The sequence below is a fragment of the Colias eurytheme genome, chromosome 2 (genome assembly GCF_061535395.1).
Source record: "Colias eurytheme isolate Ceu_HAF_F1 chromosome 2, ilColEury1 Martin Lab GWU primary, whole genome shotgun sequence".
Lineage (NCBI taxonomy): Eukaryota > Metazoa > Arthropoda > Insecta > Lepidoptera > Pieridae > Colias > Colias eurytheme.
Window position 1 is genome coordinate 3,464,992 of NC_142981.1, and position 22,795 is coordinate 3,487,786.

General features: G+C 39.5%; 2 protein-coding genes across 2 annotated transcripts; one reads left to right on the forward strand and one right to left on the reverse strand.

Annotated features, from left to right (window-relative positions):
- The first annotated feature begins 1,341 nt into the window (after nt 1–1,341).
- LOC149910171 (chitin-binding domain protein cbd-1-like) lies at nt 1,342–5,040 on the forward strand. The gene is made up of 3 exons (XM_090110997.1): nt 1,342–1,418; nt 1,574–2,879; nt 3,047–5,040. Exons 1-3 carry the CDS (start codon nt 1,349–1,351, stop codon nt 3,342–3,344), a joined length of 1,674 nt encoding a protein of 557 aa, XP_089967123.1. The 5' UTR covers nt 1,342–1,348; the 3' UTR covers nt 3,345–5,040.
- Nucleotides 3,648–22,504, reverse strand: Wdfy2 (WD repeat and FYVE domain containing 2). Its single transcript, XM_090111008.1, has 9 exons — nt 22,267–22,504; nt 21,768–21,948; nt 20,876–21,042; nt 20,491–20,604; nt 20,084–20,209; nt 19,564–19,760; nt 17,263–17,404; nt 16,427–16,535; nt 3,648–6,166 (listed from the first exon to the last, which is right to left on the reverse strand). Exons 1-9 carry the CDS (start codon nt 22,425–22,427, stop codon nt 6,107–6,109), a joined length of 1,257 nt encoding a protein of 418 aa, XP_089967134.1. The 5' UTR covers nt 22,428–22,504; the 3' UTR covers nt 3,648–6,106.
- Between the last annotated feature and the right edge of the window lie 291 nt (nt 22,505–22,795).

Genomic DNA, 22,795 nt, shown 5'->3' on the forward strand with positions numbered 1-22,795 from the left:
AATGTTTCGTAACTTTTAGTTATATATTTTTTATATTTACTACAATTCATTTGAATAATTGTAAACATACCATAATATTATATTTAAAATTAGATGTTAACTACTTATTAAAATGTTGACCTAGGCCGCGTACTACCAGGATGTTGTTGAAGTTTATCAATTGATAAATTTAATAAATAACAATCGTTCAAACTTTATTGTTGTCTTTAACATTTGGAAACATTTAAAATTTAAATGCAACTCAATTTCAACATGACTTGGTTGCGGAACTAGCGTTAGGCTTTTAGCAGTATACCTACAATAAAATCGTTTATTGAAGCCCCCTGTAGAGATCTGCCAGTTCAGTGGACTTTTTGACTCGTCATTTTGACGGATCACATTCTTTGCATAATTTAAACGTTCGAGGGTGTCGATTACAAATCTGGAATTTACGAAAATTAACAAGATTTTGCCATTTGAAATTTTTAATAATAATTACGTGAGAATTTTCAACATTCCACTGATCTCTGGTATCAGATTACACGCCAATAACCTAGCCATGTATAATTTCATAATAATTTTTATTGTAGGAATTCAAGGAATGATGTTTTAATAAGCAAATGTTTAACACATTTAGTCTTTATATGTGATAACTTTATTAACTTTATACGCCTAGTACGATTTATTTAATGAAGAAATAAATAATGTCTCATGAAAGGAATGCATAAATGTTGCACTAAAGTGGAAGTGCAGAAATGGAAGTGTTCAAACTAGTAACTAAGCAGGTATAACTAACTTTTTATTCATCTGAACAAAACATGCAAAGATATATGAAGAAAATTATTAGTCATTATACTAAAGAATCCCATGGAAGCACTAATAGAGACAAATTCTCGGAGATTCTGCTTTAATACCGAGTATATGACGTTTCGATATTATCTTTTCCATTTATTTTTTGCACCATTTTCCCACGACTACGATTACGGAACAGTCGAGTCAGCGATTAGGTATATCGATAACTCAAGTATGTACTTAGAATGGTAGGTAATACTGAAATATCAAAAAACGGAAGTCTCAGCAAATCCTTTCACTCGGTAGCGGTTCCACATTAGTTACATAATACGAAGATAAAAGTTCACGGTCACACGAAACTCTCAACAAGGAGCCTCGAAAGCTCCGCAGAGCGAGGCGTGTCTAGATTCCTAACTCGTAGGTTGCATCCGGGCCGCAGGGATCAGGTTACGGCGCAGGCTCGAGTGCGAATGTCAAGGAACCCTATATGCGGATCGCGAGGGTTTGCGTCACGCCGCGTGCCACTGCGGGCTGCGGCTGCTGCCAGCGGCCGGCGCTCCGATCAGTCGCAGCCGAAATGTCTGCGCGAGCGCCTGCCCGCTGCCGCACCAGCCTCGCTGTGCTTTTGCTCCTCGCAGCTTACACACGTAAGTGATTCAACGATACCAGTTATGCGCCTTTTCGAGGTTCATTATAATATTATGAAAGATAGCGATCAATATTACATCACATTTGTATTTGCATATCTATACTATATGTTTGGAAATAAATAGATGAATTTCATTTTTATTTTCATTTACAGATGAGGAAAAAATTTCATGCGTTAAAGATGGGCTGTACGCCGACTACGATTCAGATTGTGAAAAATATGTGCGGTGTTTAAATGGAAAAGTGAAAGGACGATACACTTGTGCCCCGGGAAGAGTGTTCAGTGAAGTTGCAGGTGCGTGTATAATGAGCCCGAGTCGCACTTGTGTACAACGCATTTGCGCACCCGGAGATACGTTCGCGTATACGACACCGACGACTGCATGTCGCCATTACTATCGGTGTGAAAATGGCACAGTCACAGATCACACCTGCCCATCTGGGTCTTGGTTCGATACAGATCGCCAGGCGTGCTCGCGAGGCGCAGGTACATGTTATGAACCCGTCTGTGCCGGTTTACCTAACGGCAAATATCCTGATTCGTCTAATGACTGTCGACGGATATTGCATTGTCGTGGATCGGAAGTGAGGTCAGTGGAATCTTGTCAAGGGTTTTGCACCAATGATTGTCCAGCCCCACGATCGACAGCAATACCCATACCGGTCGGAGATGCTGACTTTTGTTCTGATGAAGCATGCGCTTCGCTATGTCAGAGCGCAGCTGACGGTGCTTACGCTGATCGATCGACAGGCTGTCGCGAGTACTTTGTATGTAAAGCGCATGGAGTTATAGGACGCGGGGTCTGTGAACCCGGCTTCTTATTTTCGGGATCCGGTTGTGAGCCCGCAGAATTGACCTACTGTCCACCGCCAGCGAGAAGCCCCTGCTTCAACCGTCAGGATGGTCGATATAGAGATTGGAAAAGCTGTTTATCTTATTACGATTGTCGTCGAGGAAGAGTAATCTCTCGAGGGATGTGTGATCAAGGAAAGGTTTTTGATGGCGCGAAATGTGTATCACAGAACAGCTTTTATTGCAAAGGACCCGAGGTGTCTAAACTTTGTCAAGGTATGCCAAGTGGAACTTATCAACACCTAGAGTCTAACTGCAGCCAATATTATCATTGTGAGGGATCCCTGCAGACTTTATTTGCGTGTCCGTTTGGTGAAGTGTATGACGGTGTAAAATGTGTGCCTTCTTCACAACATCTATGTCCAAATTTAGAAAGAGATTCTTGCTATGGCCGCTCTGATGGGCGCTACAGGGCGAAAGATGCTAGTTGTCGGGCATTTTATGCGTGCATAAACGGGGAAAAAGCAATGTACGCATGCCCAACGGGACATGTTTTCGATGGAGAATCTTGTATACCAGAACGTCTTGACCTATGTCCATCTAAAGACTATTCATGTTCGGGTCTCAGTGATGGATACCATGCAGAAATCGATTCTAATTGCCACAGGTAATTTTTGTTTACAAAAATTCATACCAATTAATTCAATAAAATCCAAAATTTCACTATAAGTATTCAATAACTGAACTTTAACATTTAACTCTACATTTTTAATTACTTTTTTTTTATTTTTTAACCATTTTTTTATATTTTACCATTCGTTCTCTCAATTTCAGATACTTTTTCTGCGAAGGAGGAGATCGTCTTGCAACATTGTCCTGTCTTGGAGGAAAAATATTCGATGGTCACGCGTGTGTAGAACCAACGCGTCACGAATGCGGAGGGCCGAGGAGAGAGAACCTAGAGCACGGGAAACCATGCGAACACAACGGTTTCTTTATCGTCGCCGGCACCGAATGCAAGAATTACTACTTCTGTTTAGGAGGCCAAAGGACATACCTCACTTGCCCTATTGGCCAAGTATTCAACGGACAGATTTGCGTCCCAAACGAACAGTACGTGTGCCCCGATTGAACCAAACGGTAAATATTGGTCAATTTTATCATGGCTAAGCCAATCGAGCTAAGGGAAGGAGTCCACGGTGTACCTGATTAAAAGACTGTGAATACAAAGACCACTTTATCACAGTATAGAATTATTCATAACTTATCTTTTAGCAGTATGTTTCAATCTACCTCGATGTATGCAATGATAGGCGCTTTTTACTCATTATTTTATTGGCATAAAAACTTTAAGCATCCTATATAGATATAACTATTTCTAATAATTACAATATAAAGTTAAGTTACAAACGCATAAGCTCAAATAAAAAAAATCTTTTGATAACATAAACGTAATTTATTTATTTAGAAATATATCTTTAATACAAACCTTAATCAACAAAAACTTACATAACATACTTAAGAATTAGTATAGTATAATATACTACTTTTAAATTATAAATATTTTTAATAAGTAGCACAATGATAAAATATTTTTAAATACAATGTTACCAAACTACAAATAGACTAGTCTCGCTAAGACCACTTTCCCGTTAGATACATAATTTTGGCGATAGTTTTTTTTATAAAAGCAAGTTTCTCTATATAAATTTTTTTGTATATATTTATAATTACCTCCAATATTATAACTACACAGTATCTATCGCTTGAAAAACACAATACTCATTAGCAGGTCTCATACTGTGTTGTTGGCATACATATGGGCATGCTAATTTTTACGCAACGCACATCTAATTCAAGAATGATCCATGAGTTTTGTGATTACCAAGCGAATTGTAGCATTCAAAACCATTTAAATAAAGGACTTTCCTTGAAATTTTACATATTCAAAAAGCACTATTACAACTACTTAAATTAAAACAAGTTGCCTGAAAAAATAGCAACCGTTGACTCAATTTGATTTATTTGTTCTAACAGTTTGCAGTAATATCGAACCCTTCCGTGTGTACATACAATATATAGCAATAGATTGAAACCATTACACCAATTTTTATACCAGTGAAAAATAATTGGTCCACGCCGGAAGTGAATAAAATATTAATTGAACTTATAAAAACTTCAAATGTGCCGCGTACCGTTCGACTTGACGTAGCAATTACTATGATTAACTACTGCTTAATTAAATGCCATGTTATATTTATTAATAAGTTGTAATATAGATCTTGTTAGAATATAGACCAGTTATGTAACGCAGTGTTGCCAAATGATTTGTTACTATTTCGTCATTTTTAGCAATTATAGATTAAAAAATATAGGCTTCAGGCTTTTTTTTGTTTATATTTCTGGGGCTTTTTTGACGGCTGTTTCATTTAATTACGTTTTCATACCAGATGATAGTTGATATTATTGTAATCGACCCAAAAATTATGTTGTCAAAAGCTGTTTACAAAATTATAATTTTAGAATGGTTTATTTATGAGGATACACACTAATATTTATAATAAATGTATAGGCATTCATTAAATGCTTTATACAGGGCCTAAAAGTTGTATATTTCATCTAAAATTTAGATCTAGAACATTACGTAGTTGAAGTTATTTATTGTAACAATTGAACAAAGTGACAATTTGCCCCCAAAAGAAGATAACTACGGAACAGGTATTTTTAACGCATCAATAGAAAATATTTAGAGAAAAGTATTTATTTTTAAGGTAATACAATTTAATTTCAGAGAATCTAGTAAAATTCAATTATATTTTTAAATTTGTTTTAATTTATTCTTTAACCCTGTTTCCTTTTCACAGAAACTGTATTTTTTATTAAGTAACCATCAATTTTCAAGCATTTAAGAGATCTTTACGTGTAAATCAAAATACATATATGCTAACAATAAAAAATAAAAATACTTCTTTAGGAAATTTCATGATGTGAAACATTCAAAATTAAAATATGATATTATATTAAAAATAATATATTATCCACTATTTCAAATATTGTCTTTACCACAGCGTGATGCACATAAATGATAATAGTTAAAAACCATTTTCCGACCATCCATGTGAAAACTATTATTATACGAATTTAAATAAAATCTCGTGAAAACAAATCTATAAAAATAAATGTGATAAGCTTTATAAATATTAATAATGTTGCGTGTGATTTTACAAAATATAGACAAATGTGCTTTACAAAAAATATATAACTAACAAATGGTATTTTAAGTTTTAAAATGAAATACATTTATAACATAGAAAATATTTTTTTTAACATTTAATACGTCTACGAGATACACACGACTACACTCAAGATCTTTTCATAATTTATTATCCTGAAAGATTCAGTCTTACATTATAATACATAATATAGCCATAAACGTAAAATTACATTAAAACATTCGTTGGACCATGTACATTTTACATCAATACAATCAAATAATATAAATAGCGACTATTTAAGAATGCAAAATAATAAAAAAATCTATCTTTTATGTCCGCTACAGTTTGCTTTAATACAATGACTAATCTCCGAAGATTAACGCATCCTTTAAAAACTATAAGATGGTCATTATTACCTATTCGACCTTGAAAGCGACCTTTCTGTATTTGGTTACTGCGTAGGCACGAAATTACAAAAATAAATTTACTATGTATAGTAAACGTTAATTTAGAGGATTATACATCTCACGCTTAAAAGAAGAATAATTTTCGTTTGAAATTCGAACATGCCATAGTTGCACAGATAATGCGCGTCGATTAGATCGGCCGCCACAGACTATACATACAACCTGGTGTGACAAGCGAGTCTCGATCGTGTGGACGAAGCACATCATAGAGGTTATTGGTCGCTGGTGCCCGGCTTCGGGGCCGGCGCTAGCAGTACGCTGATGTCCCATACCTGAGCAAAATATTATCAAAAATCATCAAAAATTAAAACACGCAAAGCAAGTTATGTAATAAGTAACAAGAATAACTTATTCTTTGACTGATCAATGACTTTGTTTACATAGTTCAATATCAATTACGGGGCAAAAAGTATCAAGTAGGTACGTTTAACTGTTTTTGCACGTGTAACAAATATCCAAATATTAAAAACGTAGATCTAAATATACAAACCTTATTTATGACTATTTTCATAAATTATTTTTTTATATCTTGAATGTATGTTTTTTCATAAATGTGTCTCACTTAAGTATTTTTTTTTCTTTTCAAAGATCTTGCTATCTAGTTCATTGACTTCACTCTATTATTAAAATTACTATAGAAAGCGGGTACAAAAAACGTTATTTTGCGACAATCACGCAAAATATAAGATCCGGTTATTTTACCTTGCAGTTATAATATGATAAATCAATCAGTCCACATTGGTATTTGTAGGCCGTCGTAAAAATAGCCTGCATCACTGCAAGCATGACATTAATGATGATAAATTAATTTATATAGCATAAACTGATACGTAAATGAAAGGCGGGCTTCAACGACAGACTGATTTATTACGAAGAAACAGATTTACCCTCAACCATACTAATTAATTTGTTACTTATTCTATACTACCGTTATTACACTCCTCCGCAACAAGATCACAATAACATAATACAGGACAAGTAATTAACACACAAACTTAAAAGATACAACAGTAATTAACATACAAACTTAAAAGACAGCTTGGAACATAATAAACATAAGGAAACGCCTTGATTGCACAATTATACATATAAATACCATAACCCAAATTACATATACTTAATAATTAATATTATATAAATACTACTAGAACCTAAATTACATATACTTCGTTACAATAATTTTTTTGCTCGATTAATTGCACGCAGAGCACGAGCGGACATTTGTGGTGTCTCAGGGCTAACCTGCGACGCTTTTGGTGCCGCCTCTACGCGGGCCGGTGGGGACAGCCCTGCAGTCTCTGACTGGTGATTTGTTTCGTCACCACTGGCTGCGTCTTCCCACGTCTCCCCCTCGAGTTTTTTACCGGCCTCAAGGTCACCCGCGTTGTCTGTACCGGTGGCATTTGTGCGTGTTAACGAGAACCTATTTTTCGCGGATATTATTTGATCGACGTGCCTTCGCCACTCGATGCCGTTACCTAACTCGACCTTATATGAAACCGGTCCTGTCTTTTTAGAAACAGTGCCCTCTACCCACTTATCTTCCTTAGACCTATAATCCCTCGCAAGCACAGCATCCCCCACGCTAAACTCCCGTAGCGTCGCCGAACTGCGCGCGATTTGCTTTTCCTGTTTATCGCGAACCGCAGCCGCCACGTCGGGTCGCAATGCGTCCAGGCGACTGCGTAGGCGTCGTCCTTGTAGTGCTAATGCTGGTGATATACCCGTCGTGGCGTGCTCACAATTTCGATATTTAAAAAGAAATTTATTTAGTGCTGTGCTCACGTCCTCGCCTTCAAATAACGCTCTTTTAATTGTTTTTTTAATAATTTTGACGGCGTTTTCCGCCGCCCCGTTCCCTTGTGGCCGATAAGGGGCCGAAGTCGTGTGCCTAATACAATTATTTTTACAATAAGTTTTAAACTCATACGAAGAAAAGGGTGGACCGTTATCAGTTACAAGTTGCGATGGTAGACCGAACCTTGCGAATATGCCTCTCAAAACTTTTATAGTGAAATCAGCATTCGTATACCGCATTGAATAAGCTTCAATCCACTTAGAATGTGCGTCCACTAAAATTAAATAGCGTACACCCCCGCAATCTGCAAAATCTGCGTGAACGCGCTGCCACGGGTGCAGCGGGAACTCCCACGGGTGCAGCTGTGTGCGCGCCGGCGCGTCCAGCACCGAGCGGCACGCTGGACACGACCTACATGTTTCTTCAATATCCTTATCTAAACTCGCCCAGTATACATAATTTCGTGATAAGGTTTTCATTTTATTCATACCAAGGTGCCCCTCATGAATCTCCTCTAAAATTTTGTTTTGTAAAACGTACGGAATGACTATTCTATATTTATATATAACGCACCCCTGTTCAACTACAAAATCCGGTTTTCTAGCAAAATAGGGTTTCTCCTCATCGCAACTCGGACTAAGCGGCCAGCCAAAAAGAATATACCGCTTAATTTTACACAATAAGTTGTCACGTTCTGTTTCCGCGGCGACATCGCTGTAACAAACAGGTAATGCGTCCGCAACTAAATTTAAATAATCTACTGAATCTGTAATGCGACCCTCTCGTGTTAACGGTAACCTCGATAACGCATCAGCCGGCCCGTTGTCCGCTGACCTAACAAATTCAATCTTAAAATCGTATGCAGCCAGACGCGCTGCCCATCGTTGCAAACGGTTCGCTGCCGTCTGCGGAATACCGCCCTTACTGCCAAAAATATATGTTAGTGGTTGGTGATCTGTGCGTAATGTGAATCGTCTACCGAATAAATACTGGTGGTGTTTCGTTACACCGAACAAAATAGCGAGCGCTTCTTTGTCAAGTTGACTGTAATTACGTTCAGCCGAGTTAAGCGTGCGCGACACACAGCTTACCGGCCGTTCGCTGCCGTCCGCGTAGCGATGCGCCAGCACAGCGCCCAGCCCGTACGCGCTACTATCCACCGCTAATACTAACTCGCGTCCTTCCTCGTAATGTGCCAAACACCGTTCATTTAAGAGTGCTCGCTTTGCCTCATTAAACGCTTCCCTACAGTTTGAATCCCATTTCCAGTTCACGTTCTTTTTTAATAAATTATGTAAAGGTTGTAATATAGTACTTAAATTAGGAATAAATCGGCCGTAATAGTTAAGCATGCCTAGGAAACTCTTAAGTTGCGAAACATTATTAGGTGTGGGTGCACTGGAAATAGCTTCCAACTTTTCTGGATCCGGCCGTAATCCCTCCTTATTTATAATAAACCCTAAATATTTCACATAATCTTGCAAAAATTTACATTTACTTAATTTAACAGTGAGCCCCATTTCCCGTAACCGTTCGAGCACTAATTTCAAATTTTTCATATGTTCCGAATTATTGGAACCCGTTATACAAATATCATCTAAAAATACGACACATCCCGTCACTCCCCGGAGGGTTTCTTCCATTAATTTTTGAAATTTTTCGGGTATACAAGATAAACCGTACGGGGTGCGCCGGTATGCAAACGTGCCCATATGCGTAGTGATAGCGGTGTACGGTTGTGAATCATCCGAAAGAATACACTGTTCATAAGCGTGCGTTAAATCAATCTTTGTAAATTTCTCACCTCCCCTTAAGTTAGCAAACAATTCTTCAATACGCGGTAACGGATAAAAATCCCTCTTTAATTTTGGATTAATTGTAATTTTGTAATCACCACAGATTCGAATTTCCCCATTCTTTTTTACAACGGGTACGATTGGGGTCCCATAGTCTGAATATTCAACGCGATAGATCGAGCCGTCAGCCTCGAGACGAGCTAGCTCCTTCTCAACCCTCTCGCGCAGCGCTAGCGGCACCGGTCTCGCTCGCACGTAAACCGGTTCGCTATCCGCGAGTCGTAATCGAATTGTTTGTTTACAAGTGCCTAACTTATCACAAAATACTTCAGGGAATTCTTTACATAACTGGTTCACGAATTCATCCTCACTGATTTCATTGAGGCGGATTTCTGTAATGTTTAACGCGCGCATCCACTCTCTTCCTAATAAAGGCCGTGCGCCCTGTTGAATTACATATAATCGTAATTTATTTTTATACACTCTGCCCAGACGTACGTCCACCTCGATGAAACCCAGAGACTGAATTCGTGAACCCGAATAACAACGTAAAATTAAATTATCAGCTTTTATTAATTTATGCGAGAACAAACGATTATACATATCCTCGCTTATTGCCGAAATACGACTTCCCGTGTCCACTTCACATTGAATAAGTTTATTGTCAATTAACAAGTCAACAAAGAATGGTCGGTTACCTCGTGTCGTGACGTCGATGTTGTACAAACCGTCGTCCGACTCGTCGCTTACAAAATTTTGCCGACCTGACACTCGTTTGCACATCACTTTTATATGGCCCCGCTGGCCGCACTCATCACAGTTGTAATGCTTAAACCGACACTTTTCTGCCGCATGCGCCTTGCCGCAGCGCCAACAGTTGCGCCCGCGGTGACCGAGCGCCTCCGCGCCGGCGGCCGGCCGCGCCTCGAGCGTGCGGCCCGCGCCCCGCGCGCCGGCAGCCCGCAGCGGCCGCGCGCGCTGGCCGGCCGAGCCGCCGCCGCCGCGCGCGTAGTGCAGGCCCTCGCCCGCCTCGCTGCTCGCCGCTGCCGTTGAATCCGTCGTCCCCGCCCCGGTGGAGCCGCTCACTTCTGCGTGCTTCTCCGCAGCCTCTAAAGCTAGCGCGAGTTCCACGGCCTCCCTGTACTGAATTTTTTTCTCGGCGAATATTCTGGAACGCATCGCATCGTTCGATAGTCCCGACACGAATTGATCGCGCAGGTTCTCCTCCAGAGTTGAACACGAACTGCATTTACCAAAATTGCAAGTAGCCGCGAGATGCTTCAACGCTTGTAGGTACTCAGTGAGCGATTCGCCGGCACGCTGACGCCGCAATCGAAACACGTGTCTCTCGGCGATTTCGGAGCGCTGAGGTTCCAAATGTTCCGTCACGATTTGTATTAATTGTTCATAAGTTTTATTTTCAGGGAAACTCGGGGCACATAGATCGCACATCAACGCGTATGTTTCTTCGCCCACGACCGTTATCAACATGGACACCTTTAAATCGTCACCAATTTCGTTCAATTTAATGTACTGATTTACTCGTCGTATATACGCAGGCCACTGCTTCGAACTCAAATTGAAAGGTTCTATTTTACCGATAGGCATCTTGGATTTCGCGAAGAACAAACAGTTTAAACACAAAGAAAAAAAAAAATCCTGCCTCGTCGCCAATGATACGTAAATGAAAGGCGGGCTTCAACGACAGACTGATTTATTACGAAGAAACAGATTTACCCTCAACCATACTAATTAATTTGTTACTTATTCTATACTACCGTTATTACATACACATACGTTTCATGTTATATTTATGTTGTTGAATTGATCGTCCCACAGGAGATTATCGTAAACTTGAGAAATTTTCCTATTTTCTGAAAAATATTTAGCGACGTTTTCACAAGAAATTTTAATGCCCCAAAAGGCTTTCTTATTTGTATTGATTTTTAATCTAACTAACAACCTGCAATAATGTAGTAAACAGATTGCAAAAGTAGATAAGAAAAGGGTAACATATTTTTAGAGGGTTTATTGGTTATAGATTTTAGTATCCGTACTATCGAAGAGTTCCGCCGTATTTAGTTAAATTTCATTTAACCCATTGAGCCCCGAACGGCCCGATCGGTCCACGACACAATAGATTTTCTATTGTGTCTGTGATTCCGGGGCCTGAGTTATTAAAAAGTTCATAATACCCATAATCATCAGTGTTTTGAAATTATTCAAAACAATTTATAAGAAACATCATTTGCAACATTTCTTTAAAACATAAAGAAATACTCTAAACTTTAGATAAAACCTCTTCAATACTGAATTGCAACATTTAAAAAACCCAATACATCATGATTCAGCCCACGTTCATAAAGTCCACGTTTTAGGGGCCGAGTCACCTCCGTCCGTAGGAGTATACCCAGAACTCAGAAACCCTACACGTGGCCCCTGGGTGGTGCTAAACAGGTGACATGGTGGGAGACAGTTGTCGCGGCTATAATGACCACCCATCAGCTGAAGACGAGTCGCCAAGCGTCCGTGTTCCGACTCGATGAAGCTGATGTAGCCTTAGTGAAGACGGGTCGAGTCAGTTGCACTTTGACAATCGGGACGATCTGACACACACTGATGTTGCTGCATCTGGTGCCTAGTCATGGAGGTTAGCGGGATCCGAGGCACGGTGCACCGCTGGCCGACCGCTGGTCAGTAGGGGGCCCAAGTAGCGTGCTAGCCACACGCGAAAGGCTGCCCCGCCAACCAGCGAAAAATCCCAAGTTGCGTCATAGTGCCGGTTGGCGACCGGATGAGAGGGCCCTATGGACAACTTGGGGGGGCTCGGGCGTCCCCGCAGTCTCCAGACTAGTCCCCAATAATGCGGCTACTAAGTGTGTGTCCCGGTCCTGATGTTAAGCGCCTCGACTCACTGCCGTCTTCATACCTACTTCACTCTCTTATCAATCGATCATGAAAAAGGCAAGATACAAGTATAAGGTTGCACAGCGGCAGCACTCCCTCTCGCTAAAAGTGGACCTAACCAACATCAGAGGTCTCCACTCTAATCTCGCTGCAGTCCACTTCCACCTTGAGACTAGCAAACCGTGTATCTTGTTCCTCACGGAGACGCAGATTAGATGTCCGTCTGACTTGGCGTACCTATCCTATCCCGGCTACACCCTGGAGCATAATTTTAAGGCTCGGTCAGGTGTGTGCGCGTACGTCCGAGATGACATCTGTTGTCGGCGTCTCCGACATCTTGAAGACCCCCATTTTTCCGTGCTATGGATGCTGGTGGACACAGGCCCAGAGAAACTTCTCTATGCCTGTGTCTACCGGGCGCACAGCGGAGACCAGGAGACGATCAGGCTCACAGAGTACCTTAGTGAGGTGGCGGATGCTGCTCAACACAAATACCCTTCCGCTCAGCTTGTGTTACTGGGGGATTTTAATGCCCACCACCAGGAGTGGCTATACCCATACCAGTGCACTGACCTGGCTGGGAGAGAGATGCGTAAACTCTCCATAGCATTAAATCTCACCCAGCTGGTTCAAGGAGCGACGCGGGTTCCTGATGTTGAGAGCCATACAGCCAATTGCTTGGACCTTCTGCTGACAACAGATCCAGACCGTTACTCGGTGGCGATTTCTTCGCCGCTTGGCAGCTCCGATCACTGTCTGGTGAAATCTGTATCTGTCTACTCGCCGCCCGATCCCAGTCCTAGGGGCTCTCGGCGCGTGTGGCGATACAAGTCAGCAGATTGGGATGAGATGCGCTCCTTCTTTGCGTCTTATCCCTGGCGACCGGTCTGCTTTTCTTCTGATGATCCTTCGACCTGCGCGGATGCTGTGACAGATGTGCTGCGACAGGGAATGGAGTATTTCATCCCATTCTCAGACGTAGCTATGTCCGGCAAAGCTCAACCCTGGTTCAGAGCCGACTGCAGACGCGCAGAAGCGCTAAAGCATGAAGCATACCTGGCTTGGGTTGATGCTCGACACCGCAAGGCCAAGGACGTGTCGGAAAAGAAGAAAGCCTTCAACCGAGCCGCCAAGTCCTGCAAAAAGGCTCTACGGAAAGCTCGATTTGACCATGTCAGCCGAATAGGGAACAAACTGGCTTCTTACCCCTCTGGTAGCAAAGCGTTTTGGTCCCTGGCTAAGACGGTTGAATCGAATTTCTGCCGCCCCTCACTTCCTCCACTGCTGAAACCGGATGGATCGCTGGCTCACACCGCCGTAGAGAAAGCGAACCTCTTTGCTTCTCTTTTCGCGGAAAATTCTCGTCTTGATCCTGCAAATGCGAAACCTCCCAGTCTACCTGGATGCGAGGTGAACATGCCCGAAATTCGCATCCGTCAGACTGAGGTTCTTAAAACGCTGCGGAATCTTGACGTGAATAAAGCCAGCGGCCCTGATGGAATTCCAGCCATAGTACTTAAAACCTGTGCGCCTGAACTTGCTCCTGTTCTGACACGCCTCTTTCGTCTCTCGATGACGACTGGAATAGTACCGAAATCTTGGAAACTTGCCAACGTGCAGCCCGTGCCCAAAAAAGGCAGTCGTGCCGACCCCTCCAACTATAGGCCAATTTCAGTCACGTCCATACTCTGTAAGACTATGGAACGTGTACTGAACAGCCGGCTCCTGGCTCACCTAGAAGCGAATGACCTCCTCAGTGACCGTCAGTACGGGTTCCGCCGAAACCGGTCCACTGGGGATCTTCTAGCGTACGCCACCTACATCTGGAGCGAGGCCATCGCGAATCATGGTGAAGCACTTGCTGTCTCCCTTGATATCTCGAAGGCCTTTGATAGGGTCTGGCATGATAGTCTTATTGGCAAGCTTCCATCCTACGGTCTGCCTGCTGGTCTCTGCGCCTGGATCTCAGATTTTCTGAGAGACCGGTCGCTTCGGGTAGTCGTCGACGGCTGCTCGTCCGACCAAATGGCTATTAATGCCGGGGTCCCTCAGGGATCAGTTCTCTCCGCAACACTCTTCTTGCTACACATCAACGATCTGCTGAAACCCGGTATCTATGGGTACGCAGACGATAGCACTGTTGTGGAGAGATATGTATCCAGCGCGCGAACCAGTACGGCACAAATCCAGTCTCTACGAGAGTCGATGGTCGATCGCATGAACTTGTCCTTACAGGCGGTCTCCGATTGGGGCGATGCCAATCTGGTCAAGTTCAATGCGACTAAGACCCAGGCGTGTCTATTCTCCGCTAAACGGAGTCCATTCCACCTGACTCCGACTTTCCAGGGTGTATCCGTGCCGATAACCAACCACCTCGAGCTTCTTGGCATTACCCTGACGCCTACTCTGAACTTTGGTTCGTATATAGAATCCAAAGCCCAAGTAGCCTCAAAAAAGCTTGGAATTCTGGCGAAGGTGAGACAGTATTTCAGCCCGGGACAGCTGCTCAACCTTTATCAAGCACAAGTCCGATCGTGCATGGAGTACTGCTCTCACCTCTGGGACGGTTCCGCCAAGTACCAGCTGGAGGCGCTTGAGGCGATAGAGAGGCGTGCCAAGAGGCTAATAAACGACGATGAGCTAGTAGGCAAAAAACTCCAGAGCCTCGCCCACCGTCGCAGAGTGGCAAGTTTATCGGTATTTTATCGGATACACTTTGGTGAGTGCGCTGCGGAATTGCACGATTTAATTCCGCCATCCCCTTTTTTCCTTCGATCGTCGAGGCGCACAGACTCTAGGCATCGCCATATGGTGGATGTTCCATGTACCCGGACAAAGCGGTTCGGATCGACATTCTTCATCCGAACCGCGAGGGACTGGAACATGCTTCCTGAGTATGTGTTCCCCGACGAGTACAATATGGGGGTCTTCAAGCGAAGAGTGAACGGGTACCTTCTAGGGAAGCGCGCTTCATCATAGGCCACATCTCAGCTTACCATCAGGCGAGATCGTGGTCAAGCGCTTCCCTATCACACAATAAAAAAAAAAAAAAAAAAAAAAAAAAAATTCACAATTTATTTCATAATAAATCAAAACCCGCTGGACATTCGGTATAATCGGATATAACCTTATCACAACTATTTCACATAGTCATAAATTACATGGAATCGACAAGGACATCTCGCCAGAAGCGTGAATTAATATTATCCAATATTAACCCATTGACCACCGTAAGCCCCGATCGGGGCGCGACACAATAGATTTTCTATTGTGTCTGTGATTCCGAGGACTGATGGATTAATATCTAGAAGAAAAACAAAAGGTGACGTAGGTAATCTTGATCACTTTTAGGTCATATTTACTTAGCGACTGTGACTCATGTGTGAATTTAAATCACATATTGTTTGAATTTGCAAGGTCATAAGATTTTATTAGGAAATTACCACACCTTGAAAATACTTTTGTATTTCTACTAATTTCTATAATAATTGTATTTGTCATAATATTACATGTTATGTAAAAGACTTGAATATGTAGGACGAAGTTTCAACAGAATTTATATATGTTTTCCTGTTTTTTCAATTCGATTTAACTGCGTATTTTCGTAGTAAAGTAATTAAGTTTTACAGTGTTTTTATAATCTTAGTCCAGTTCAATAAAATTTGAAAAAATATAAAAATATCATCAAACTTTTAAATCAATCAACATTTAAATGACGAAATTAAAATTCTACTCTTAACTGTCGACCTTGATTCCATACAATCAATTATCAAGAGATAAAAATTGCGTACATTCCCCTAACAGGGTAAGTATATGCAATATATCTCATCTTTTTTTTATTTTTAGTTACTTAATCGAAAGAACAGATTTCAAAAATGTAAAAGCATAAAAGAATGTCCCTTCCTCCTTAAGAAATAAAAAAAAGATCGAAATATCGTATAAATGTCATAATCAAATTAAAGATAAAAGATAAATTCGGATCTGAAATTTAGAAAAATCATATAAACCTCAAAAATAAAAAGTTAATTTACCTTAATAACTCTATCCTTGCCAGCGGTACACATTCTGCCCGTAGCCTCATCGACATATAGGGACGCCACTGCGTGCTTCATATCGTGGAATGATGCGAGTGATTCTCGTCTGAAATAGGAACGAGACACAATTTATATTAAATTCTAATTCAGTATTTTATTTTTATTAAATAAAGTGTCATTTGGCCAATGAAAAGTTATTTTTAAAACTTTATTGGTTCTTTTCAAGACTTTGTAACTTTATTGCGAAACTTATAAAGCAGAACATAAAGATTTTTGTGCACTAGCTCGTATCACACCATGACGGTAATAGAAACGTGTTATCCGTTTGACGTCTATATACAACATTCATCAAAATTGTAGGAATAAATTCTATAACAAGCAATAATACCGGTTCATTCCTCAATGGCTAAAAGCGTTAGTCGTTACATCTTGAAATGTTGTAGGTACTCGTAAAAGAAGAATCTGTTTAAAACGCTTCTTCTACGGTCAGACGTAGTACCCGCATAAGCTGCTCTAAAAAGTGAGTCGCATGCGTGCAGCGGTCTGGCAACGTCGCACGCCGTATGCGTAACGTGTTAGTTTTAATTAAATATGCTGCATCCGGAGCGCGTGTATGGCACACAAAAGTGCTGGTTGACAATTTTGCATTGCAAATATGAAATAATATTTTTTACACGAAACATTCTTTATACGGTCATAGTGTGATACAGGACATCGGGCAAAAAAAATCAAATAATAAAAGAAATCCACTTTTGAGTTGTATCAAAATTCCATACTATTTATTTATTTATTTTTTTATCAACTAAAATCATAATTAATATAGCTGTACTCACGGCTCATGACGCAGCGTATCATAGCACGCGGAGCACACGCGCTGCGGGAACTCGAAGCCCATGACGGGCAGCGGCAGGCGGTGCGGCGAGCACGCGCCGCACACCGCCGCGCCGCACCAGCGGCAGTGGTGCTGCCGGAGACCTGCACGCAAGTTTTATATTCCAGCATGAAACAGTATGTCTTCACCTTAACCCATTGACGCCGCGGTTGGTGCAGACGACGCGGTTGGTGCAGTGGAAAGTAACTGCCTACTGAGCCGACGGTCCCGGGTTCGATCCCCGGTCAGGGCAAATATTTGTGTGATGAACTCAATTATTTGTTCTTGGGTCTGGGTGTTATTATCTATATATGTATTTATTAAATATTATATTTATCGTCGCCTAGTACCCACAACACAAGCCTTAATTGAGCTTACTGTGGGACTAGGTCGATTTGTGTAATAATGTCCTATAATATTTATTTATATTTATATTGAGTCCCGAACGGCCCGATCGGTCCACGACACAATAGATTTTCTATTGTGTCTGTGATTCCGGGGCCTGAGTTATTCAATTGATAAACTCAAACTCAAACATGTATTTGTTCAATTAGACTTCTTTTAGAAGCACTTGGGAGCAGTGGCGTGCATTCCATAAAGACATAAAGACACTGCCTACCCTACCATTAACCAAACTCTGATCAATATTTAATATGCATAAATGAAATTCACAGCGTCATTAAATTTTATTAATTGCGCCATGTAAGTAGTTATGAAATAAAAATATATTTCAAATATATTTTAGATCCATCTATCGGTATTTTGGTAGCATTATTATCTAATTTCTATAACACCGCTCGGCTCAAGTCACTATTCATGCGCTGCACTAGCGCCGCCACAGGACCCAGTACGTCACGGGACGGCAAAGACACAAACTATCCGTGTCTAAGTTTTTATATGTGTGCTCTGCGTGTCTACGCATATTTTATATGTGTGCGTGCCTATAAACACGGCACACTGATGTTATAAAACCACGCACACAAACACACAAGGTAGGCAGTGTCTTTTTACGAAGATATACGAATTAGGTACGAACCGAATTCGGAACTACATCGAAAGTCGAAACTAAAGTTGAATATGCGACCAATTTAAGAAGTGTGATAATTTATACAAATTTGTAGCGGTTAAGCCCATCTGCAAATAGTATCATTATTCGTTTGTTTTGTTTTGGAAATAAAAAACGTTTACTTTGAGGTTAAATTTGTTTTTTGAGAAAATTAATAATGTTTACTACGACAATTTGCAAGTGAAGTGTTTTGAGAGTAACTAAATAGATTACATGTATATCATCAGTGTATCTTGTAAGATAATAAGGTATACCTAATTTAACGAAAAATTCTTATTTTTGTTTTATGAATAAACTTTTATCAAACAGAGAGTGATTGGAAAAAGGCCGATCTATAAATGGATCTATACCGGAATTTGTAATACACAAAGGTAAAGTTAATCATTAATTTCATAATATGGAATACTAGTTAGGATATCATACCTACTTTGACAATTATTTTATAGATAACTAGTGGTCCGCCCCGGCTTCGCTCGTGGTACATATTTTGCAATAAAAGGTAGCCTATGTCCTTTCTCGGGTATCAAAATATCTCCATACCAAATTTCATGCAAATTGGTTCAGTAGTTTAGGCGTGATTGAGTACCTAACAGACAGACAGACAGAGTTACTTTCGCATTTATAAATGACCTATGTTCGTAATATGTCTTCCATTATTTTGCGGAAATACTATGTATCCAATCAAATATCAGTACTGCAATATGAAATATTAGTTTTATCATTACAATATTTCTGCCTACCCTGTCCAAAAACTCTGTGCACGCCCCTGCTTGGGAGTCGTCATATTTTTAACAATTAACAGGTAGGTTGATAGAAATAGATTGAAATATACACATTCAACAATATCAAGGAGGTTGCAGCAGCAGCTATAAGATGATCATGGGAAAATTTGTAGTGGAAAAATTCTGCAGAAAAAAATATATACCCACAGACCCAAACACTTCTTTATTATCATCAGTTGTTTATATTCTCACTCCTGGAACACTACCATAAGGGATCAGATCAGGCCGTAATCCACCAAGCTTGCCGAGTGCGGGTTGGCAGATGTCACATGTCGCCCAACTTTTGATTATTTGACATGCCGGTTTCCTCCCCACTGTTTCGCACTTTAATTAATTTTATGCGGGCTACCCGCTGTACTTGATCCTCCACATATATTTACAAATTTTTGGGTGTATTTTTTCTTATAAAACTCACCCAGCTGTTTCTTCTCCATCATGGCGCGCACGTTCCATATGAACGGCGCACGGCACAACTGGCACGTGTCCGACTCGCGCCACGCGGGCGTCTCCTTGCGCGGCACACCCATCTCCCACACACCAAGCGCACCATCCTCACCGCTCGATATGAGCCGCTGGCACCCGCCCACGTACCAGAGCCCGGTCACTTTGTTGCTAAAAAAAAGAACATTCGAAATTTCAAATTTGAAATTTCAGCACAGATAATGGAAGATGTTTTGATTTTTAATATATAACTGTGATGCGAAAGTGATGTATTAAAAATCGGATAAATTGCTATCAATAAAACAAGGAATCGACTACAAATCTATAACAGAAATTCTTAAAACAAGATATAAAATAAAATAGTGATGATGCGTCACTTAAAGTAAAAAAAAATGTTCTAACTTTATCAAATATGTAATAAAAAATCTAGTCAAATAGTAAATGTTTTTTATTGTAATGTGTTGTCGTATTTTGTCAGTATAAGCTATCCATACCTATGTCCTTGAAGTTCGTAAGCCGTGCCCTTCTGTCCACCTATATCCCACACAATTATTGTCTGGTCAAAGGAACCACTAAATAGTAACTGAGGTATTGCGGCCCAATTCAAAACTCTTACAGAACTGAAATTTATAAATAAAAAAATTATTTGAATTTAGAATATCGATTAGAATTAGAATATCAATTAATGTAAATCAATAAACAATTTTACTTTATTAACTGCAAGACACATTAAAATTGTTTAAAAAAAACAATCTTAAAAACGAGACACAGAAATGATTTTTGTACATATGCATAATTATTATAATTTTCTTCTTATCATATACATAATTTTCTTGTTCATGATACTTTGATCTTGTTTTTAAAAAAATAGGCATATTGTTTTATTAATTAAGATTCTTACCCAGTATGTCCCTTCAATGTAGTGACGAGTGTAGCTCCATTATTGTCTAATTTCAACATTGTTATTTGACCACTGTAGTCTCCAACAAATGCATATTTTGATTGAGAATCAAATCTGTTTTATTTGTTTAGGAAATTTCACATTGATAAAGCAAAACTCACAATATATCAACATAATATCTTTCAACAAAAACCTGAATTATAACTTAGAACAAACATAATATGTACTTGATACTTGATACCTGAATGTGCATAAAGTCTACAATTTATCATAGAAATTAAAATCTGAGGAAATAGAACATGAAACAGTTTCATAAATCTTACAATATTTTCTACAATATAACAAATTGTATGAACAACATCGAAAATCCATTTAAAAAGGATACTGCAAAGCTGTACACCACGCCTCAAAGGAGTAACCACCAATCCTGCGGCCAGTTTCACTACAGTGGTATGAGAACATTTTGTCTCGACTCACAGACAGAACCCATTCGCAACTTAACGAGAAGACAACTGCTGTTACTCTGGCTGTGTGTGCTAAGTATTCTCGACTCTGTTGAAAAAAGTTATGAATAGATAAGAGTGAAACTTCTAGTTTGGTGAAATAGTTAAATGTGTGAATATTAACTGAGATGTATTAGGTTTATTTTCTGTGGTAGCTATCAATATAATTCATAGGACAGAAAATTTATTGCTGTTTTTTAGGTTTTTTTACTTAGTACAGAAAAAGATTATTTGTAAATATCAAATTAACATATTAATTAGCCCACTTTCTCTTGTTTAAATTAAAACTTATCTATGTATGCCAAACAAAATGTTAAAATGGCACAACATACATTTGTTTTACATTATTATAGCTATATATTAAGACAATTCAAATATCCTATCTATGATATTATGCCTTTGTACAAAATTGTAAATTTTGGTGAAAAAACCAAGAATCCATAAGCAAACAACAACATTAACACATCAATTAACATTATAACACACCACTAAACATATTTTTACTACAATGTAAAATTTAAAGTGTAAAAAATTATAGTAGAGATCTTGCCAATGAGCCTCATACTTGAAATATACATGACAATAGAGAAATAATATATTGTTTATCCTGTGGTTTCTGTGGTAAATATCAATTGATAGTAATAAAATTATTAGAGGTTCAAATTACTTCAACTTGGAAAATAATGATTTATTCTAAGCCTCCCTATAAATTTCATTAATTTTCTTTGACATATTATTAGATGAACTTAATAAACTTAAATATGACCAACTTACAGGATTTATCCTATTACAATCTGGAGCCAGAGTAAACTCTGATATTGTCCCATTTTCTTGACCAATAAACAGTTGCCTCGTTTCTGGAGTGTAGAACATTGAGGTGCATCCAGAGGGCATGTATTGACAGATACTTGGCCAATACTGCCCCGAATCTCTCTTCAGCCATACTCGTACAGTTCTATAGAAATTAGAAATATTGTAGATTATGTTTAGTATAGATTTGAGTAAACAAAATATAAATAATTCTAAAAAACAGTTCTGAAATGCCATCCATATTATGAAAATTTGTTCGTTTAAAATTATTGAATATCAGTCCTCCTTTATAAACAACCCCGAAGAACTTTGAAATACTCTCTCTCTCTAGGGCGTTTAACCAGTTTTTCCAATGACAGTCGTTAGCTTTTTATCGAGTAAATCGGAATATTAATTTGATGATGACGACTTAACATTGATAAAGTACGCAATATTGTTTGTAAAAACGCTGAAAAACACTTACTTATCATCGCAAACGCTAATTACTCCATCCTCCCCAGGTATCACAACTGCAGCATTAACGTCGTCGGTACAACCTTCCAATTTACTCAGAAGTGCTGGTTTTTTGGTTGTAGAAAATCTATCATTGGGTGTTCTAGGAGCAGGCTTAATTTCTGCAGCCATATTTTTAATTTTCTTGCAAATAAACACTTGTCGTCACTTCTCTACGAAAAGAAAAACGTCATAATAATTTTGACATTCCGGCATAAAGTGACTTTTTTTTTTTTTTTGAATATTTAATGGCCTGGTTACTAGACCTTTAAGCCAATTCTTATTTATTTATCAATAATGTTCGAGATATTTTTCATTCCCTTGTCCGTAATCAGATCGCTCCGACAGTGCCTTTAATGTATCTGTACAATGCCTTATAACACTTCTTGTTTTTCAATAAATCACTCAACTGGCGGCGGGAGGAATCACTTACGTACTCTACTATTTCACTTGCCAATACTAGTCTATGAAATATGAACATGTGGTTTTGACAGTTGAAA

Coding starts and splice junctions, on each gene's coding strand:
- LOC149910171 (XM_090110997.1), top strand. CDS start 1,349: ATGTCTGCGCGAGCGCCTGCCCGCTGCCGCACCAGCCTCGCTGTGCTT. Junction 1,419..1,573: donor GCTCCTCGCAGCTTACACAC/GTAAGTGATTCA, acceptor TTTCATTTACAG/ATGAGGAAAAAATTTCATGC. Junction 2,880..3,046: donor ATCGATTCTAATTGCCACAG/GTAATTTTTGTT, acceptor TCTCAATTTCAG/ATACTTTTTCTGCGAAGGAG.
- Wdfy2 (XM_090111008.1), bottom strand. CDS start 22,427: ATGGCTGCAGAAATTAAGCCTGCTCCTAGAACACCCAATGATAGATTT. Junction 21,949..22,266: donor ATTAGCGTTTGCGATGATAA/GTAAGTGTTTTT, acceptor TAATTTCTATAG/AACTGTACGAGTATGGCTGA. Junction 6,167..16,426: donor GCAAGGATAGAGTTATTAAG/GTAAATTAACTT, acceptor TATTTTGCTCAG/GTATGGGACATCAGCGTACT.